Here is a 6117-nt window from a genome sequence, read left to right as displayed (position 1 = left end):
TCATGACCCCACACTACGACACACTGTTTAGTGGAGTGTATTGTAAAAATTGGCCGTCATGCATTTATGCTCTGACTAAGTCTGCTGGTGCCACCACATGTGGTCACAGAAGTCTGGCCATAGACGTGTCCACAAAGGCACCATGTGCTGTAAGAGCAGGATGTGGGGACAAAGATTGTTCTGCTCATAACCCCCATGGTCCTTAACACTGATTCTTCTCTCTGCCTTTTGTAAGTTTTATTGTGATGATAAAATTTAGAGCCGCTGCTCGCCTTGGTTGCTATTGCAAGTGAATTTGTGATTACTTTCTTCCACAATGAAAGCAGATTTCCTTGTAAAATACAAATGTGCAGTGTAAAGCCTGCCCAGCTGATCATTTGTCCATCTGTGGTATGCCTGGTGTTTCCTCACTGGTATGTAGGGTCACAGATTTGTTTTTCAACCCTGATCAAAAACCGTTGCCAATGCAGATATAACCACTGCAGTATGTTGAAAGGGGTGTAAATAACAAGAAGATGAAATAATATCTTAAGCTGTGAGTGGACAATAAACTATTTCTGTTACAGCTATGGTTTTGGTTGTTAAACTACATCTATGGCTATTTTGCTCTGGGTTTTTGAATTGTAGCTCGATAAAATCACTAGCTTATATTTTTGGCTCTCCATGAAACTCATTGTACTTTTGTTAATGATTGTCAGTGGTAGCCATTTTCCTTCAGCTATGATCCTTTTCAGTCTTTTCAGCAGGCATTGCTCACACTTCACCTGCACAGTTGTAAACCTCAAAGGACCAAACCAGCATATGTTGACTGTCTGAGACCATTGCAGGAGACAAGAACAGCGGGTCTTATGATCCCCATCCCTTCCCCCAGTCCCTCTGGGGATCCTGATGGCCAAATGGATGTTTTGTTCTCACTCCCTTTGTCCTCTCAGGTAGAATGAAACAGCATTTTGCACAGTCTACTCTCTGTCTCACACTGAAGGGTTAATTTTTTGTGATTTACTCAAAGAGCAGTTCTTTCACTGTTGTTGTTCAGTTCTGGCGAATGACCAGCCGATAAGGCTTAGTCGGTACAATCCTGAATATCCTCAACCTGCGACCTTAGCCAGACCTGGCTTTCATTTATAATTTTATGATTAAGGTCAAATCACCTGGGACATGATGTGTACTGTTCCCTGGGCAAAGCTGGTGCTGCCCCATATCGCTCACAAATCCCAAAACTTTTTCTAAGCACACAGTTGTTTTGATACTCGGCAACCTACTTCTGTAATGCATTAACTTCCAAGAAATGTTAGCACTTTCTTCTTGTATCAGATCTATTCTAAATCACACTTTGCTGCATTTTTGCTACATCCAGATGTGCAACTCAATATTCTGTGCATATTTTACCTTTAGATTAGAAAAGGGCATTTTTATATTTTTTTTGTTTATATTATTTTTCCCCTTTTTGTCCTTATTTGTCAGTGCACTGTAGAGATATGTATTTCCTGTATATATACTGTAGAGATAAACAGAAAATGTACGGAAACAGAGCAAGATCGGGGGAATGACTTGCAGTAAAAGTCCAGCTGGCCATGTGTCAAACCAAGCACTCTACTGCCCTATTCATTCTGCCATCAGAATATTTCTTCAGACACAAGTAAAATCACAAATCAGAGAGGAGAATCAGTCTGCTCGTCTTCATGTACAGTCCACAGTCTGCTCTGTACTGTGTGCACTATACATATCATGATTCACCTGTGCAGCACAGCACAGAATCAGAGCAGCTTTCAGTCTGTTTTCAACTTGGAATCAGGTGATGCTGAGAAGACAAGTTCTCTGTCTGCACTGCCAGCCAAAAGGTCTCTGAATGGTGGACTAGCTTTGGCTCTGCACAGGGATCATTCCAGTATTTCTCCCATTAAAGTCGTACAGAAGCACAAAACAGTGACTCAGCTGTTCTCACCAAAGCTGTTTCTAAACGTATTACTTAGCACAACAAGCTTGTTAATCTCATGCTGACAAAAATGCTATTCATTTCTATATTGACATAAACTAGCTAGGAAGGATGAGTAATACACACAACTCTCTTTATATTTCTAGACTACCTGAAGTCCATAAATTGAATATAATGATAGTAAAAAAAGGAAACCCCTGAAAAATAGCTTGTGTTTACCCACACAAATTAAATGGCAAATTAAAGAGGATTAACAACCTTTGGGGATTGTCCTTTGCTCTATTGAGTATCAAATTAGGTTGTTTCTTAGTTTTCTGCATACTTCTCTTGTAAACAGTAATGAGGAGAATTTAAGGTACAATTAAAGGATTTAGTTGGAAAAGTACTGCTGAAATGACACTCTTTAGGGATACGTGGGTAAGCTTAATGAACAACAAGAATGCCAAATTGGTAATAAAATTACACAAAATTATATTAACATGAAAAATACTAGAGTACTGCGGTGTTAAATTATAAATTCTATTCCCAAAACCATATTATTATCATGTTTACCTTGACACCATTTAAACCAAAAGCCTTTAAATTATTACATAAAACAACAACAAACACTTGGTGCTATTTCTGTTTTAACATTCAGATGGGAGCAGAGCATGCAGCAGATCCACACACTGTAAGTACAGCATTCTGCCTATATTAGCTGCCACACAATCAGCACTGCATTACATAACAGACTACACACAATTTACCAGTCTGAATCTCTTGCATGTTCAATACAGATTAACGTGTCTGTCTATCCACTGTTATTCACAGATCATGACTGGATCTTGCTGGCATAAGGCTGCAGATTAAAAAGCTTGTGTTTTTGCTCTCATTTGCCGGAATTGATTGTGCAAGCTTAAGAGACAGTCGGTAAAATTCCATCTGGTGACAGTGGGGAAAGTATAGTCGGCCGTGTTTAGTTTTCCAGCTTGAGCACAAACACCTATATGCCCAAAGACAGTAGTTTGCTCCATGCAAAAACCCTACATTGATTATATGGCGAGGCGTTTGACTCATAATTCCAGTTTAAATCTGTATTTTGGCAGACGTACTTGTAACAAGAGAAAATATATTTTTAATTATAAAATTGCAAAGATGCTTCCTCTTGATTGGAAAATGTTACACACAGAGACTAGAGGGTAAAGCAGGGAAGAGACTGGAAGAAAATACCTGAAACAACTGCATATTCATACATACACTGTTTTAGGTACAGACTGTCAAATATGTAGAAATAATATATTAAAAAATATATATTTTCGAGTTCAAAAATGTATCACAACTTACTTCTGTTTTGGTCTCCACCAACTCCAGAGTAAATATCCACATTGTCGGCATACTAATCAAGTCAAGACCAAAAGCAGTTAATTATATGGAACATGAAAAACAACAGAGGCTCACCCAAAACGCTTTCCACAAGAGAAATAAGATTAAAGATGCAAATTTACTCAAAAAATGTAAATACAAGGGTTGGGATTTTCCATATATCTAATTATATATAACTTAACCTTGCAAAGTTAAATATTGAAGATAAAGAACCTAAAATAACATACCATACCATGCCAAATTATGTGACCTAATTAAGTAAATGTTAAGACTATAAATGGCCGAGAGAAACCGTACGGATAAAACTATTCATTTTGAGCAAGCACACTGGCAGCTACAGGGAGGAGGAACTCAGCTGAACCAGGCCTATGGAGAGTGTTTGTCTGCCTCGACAGGTTGGGGTGAGGGTAGTCTGACTCTCCCAATGTAGAATGCAGGTATAATCATGCCACCGGACACGGATTGCATGCAAGAACAACAACCTACAGGCATTAATGGAGGATATATTGTATATGTGAGCAAGCATGTTAGAGAGAGGAAAAACTCCCTTGTAACAGGAACAAATGTCCAGTAGAACCAGTCTCAGGGAGGGTAGAGGTATGGAGTGAGGGTAACTTTGAAGGTTGGTGAGGCCGGAAATGGGCAAGATGGAGAAAACCACTCCATAGTCATGCAAAAATGCAGAGAGGGAGGAAGACGCTACCTTAATAACATAAAAAACTCAAATATGAGCACATTTCACGATGACCATATGAGCAGGATAGCCAAGGAGATGGCCTATTAGAATAATTAAAGGAAGCAGAACTGTAAAAATCGTCAAAAGAAAGATAAAAGAATAAAACCAGGCAAGTGATTAATGCAAATAAGCAACTACAAGCAAAGGAAAATTTATTTTAAATTTCGTATTAACAAGTATAGTTTTGTATTGTAGGCTAATTTAGGCTTGCCTGAGATGGTGAAATTGTTGGGTTTGGCTTCAGGAGGGTTTGGTTCGTGTCCTGGCACAACAGTACAGATAGTTTATTATTTATTTAAACCAAAACAAACAAACAAACAAAAAAAGACAAGACAGAAGAGACTGAAAGCTAGTGGCTGCAGCATGGATGTCAGTTATTTCTCAGTCTGGCTAAAATAAACCCGTTTCCTGCCTCTTCCTCTTCCTTCCCAGTTTATTTTTCCCCAAGGAGGAAGTCCAAATAATGACTGCGCTTACTCTCTGTCTTGAGCATGTAACTTGGAGTAAATTCAGGCTGAAGCAACCTTTCATTTAAGGGGCAGTTTCTCCTTTTACGCACCAATTCTCGCTTTAGATGTTTCAGGAATGAACGCGCTTGTGCAGAAAAACACCGGGCAAACGTGGACATCCTTTCCAAAACGGAGGCTCTTTGTAGGAATAAACAAAGAGGGCGTATGCTGAGGGGAGGGTCTGTGTTCCTGCGGGCTCCTCCTCTCCGCATAATGTGCCGGCCGGGTTCATTGAAACGACTAGACAGCAGAAAGAGCGCAGCAGCGGCTCGTCGGGACGCAGAAGACGCGGTTAAGAAAACAGCTAGTGTCCGAAAATAGGACTGCAAAATGCCCCGTTTCTGACCGTCAGAGTCCTGTGAGCAAGTTCCCGAAAAGAAGACGAAGAAAAAAGTTCTCGTTAATCCCGACGAAGCGGATGGAAATTATTTGGGAATACAGCTTTCTCTCCTCCTCAACTGTGGTACCCTGAAGTCAGACTACAAAGAGACGAGAGCTCGGGCACTGCTCAAGATGGATACTTTCTTTTTAGAGGTGAGTTAGTTCACTTTATCCACTCGTAAAGCACTTTTTGGTTAGTTTTCTGTTTTTAATGCGAGTTTGAAATAATTGTGGGACCTTCGCTGTCTTTGTTTTGCTTCACTTTGCTGTGCTCTGTGCGTTTCTGTACGACTAATTCCGGATCAGTCCCTATTTTAACCTCTAAAAGCACCTTTTTGGATTCTTTATGATGCTTTCCCAGTCACTGACCTCTCCTATGCTATCTGTGGTTTGCTTGCACTGGGCTGCTTTACAGGATGCAGCTGCAGTAGGAACTTAAATGCCCCAACAAGCCTCTGATTTGGAACCACTATTACAGTGCACCACTTTAAAAATCTCAGCCCAGATAATTTTATTACTGGGCACTCATGTGACAGCACCAGACTGAAGATTTCATCCTCTTTTGTCTTTTTAATTTGGCAGCTGATCTGGCCGTAAATGCTGACCAAGTAGCCCCATGCAGGCTGGATATGTCATCTGCCAAACAGAGACACACACCTCACTCAAACTCTGACTGTAGGTCGCATTTGTCATCCCTCTTGACTCACAGGAGGACACACACACACACACACACACACACACTCACAGACAGACAGACAGACAATGTGTGAGTCTCCTCCCCTCATTCACCTCTTGTATCTGCTGGCAGCATCAGCTGTGTCTGCCCCTCACTGTGCTGTGACTCACTGGAGGTTCAGTGTTTGGGAGGCGACTCCTGGATCAGCCTTCTTCTTTCCAACAGGTTTAATGTGTGGAAAGGTGTAACGTAGCGTTACATTAGTCACCGAGGTAGTTTTTCCTTTGTTCAGCACGTCAATCTTCCTTAGGAGAAAGTAAGACTGTATGAGACCTGCTTATTTATGGGGAAAATACTGAACCAAGTAAGGTCAAGTTTGACCAAAGCCGTGCAAAACCTTGGGGAACAAAACTGTCTCCAGTATTTACTTTGGACACATTCCATTCAGCGATAAATTAAGGGAAGCATTATATCCTTTAAAATGGTCACAGTGTCTTTAGAAACTAGTAGTCTAAAG

General features: G+C 40.5%; 1 protein-coding gene across 1 annotated transcript in view; it reads left to right on the top strand.

Annotated features, from left to right (window-relative positions):
- Positions 1-4786: 4786 nt before the first annotated feature.
- myo10l3 (myosin X, like 3) overlaps positions 4787-6117 on the top strand; it is a 64647-nt gene continuing 63316 nt past the window's right edge. Inside the window, exon 1 of the mRNA XM_023298919.3 lies at positions 4787-5077. Within this exon, the coding sequence (XP_023154687.2) occupies positions 5057-5077 (21 nt within the window). The 5' untranslated portion in view covers positions 4787-5056. The remainder of the gene's footprint in view (positions 5078-6117) is intronic.

The sequence above is a fragment of the Amphiprion ocellaris genome, chromosome 11 (assembly GCF_022539595.1).
Source record: "Amphiprion ocellaris isolate individual 3 ecotype Okinawa chromosome 11, ASM2253959v1, whole genome shotgun sequence".
In the NCBI taxonomy this organism is placed as follows: Eukaryota; Metazoa; Chordata; class Actinopteri; family Pomacentridae; genus Amphiprion; species Amphiprion ocellaris.
The sequence above is the reverse complement of the archived record's forward strand: the minus strand, read 5'-3'. Positions and strand labels throughout refer to the sequence as shown.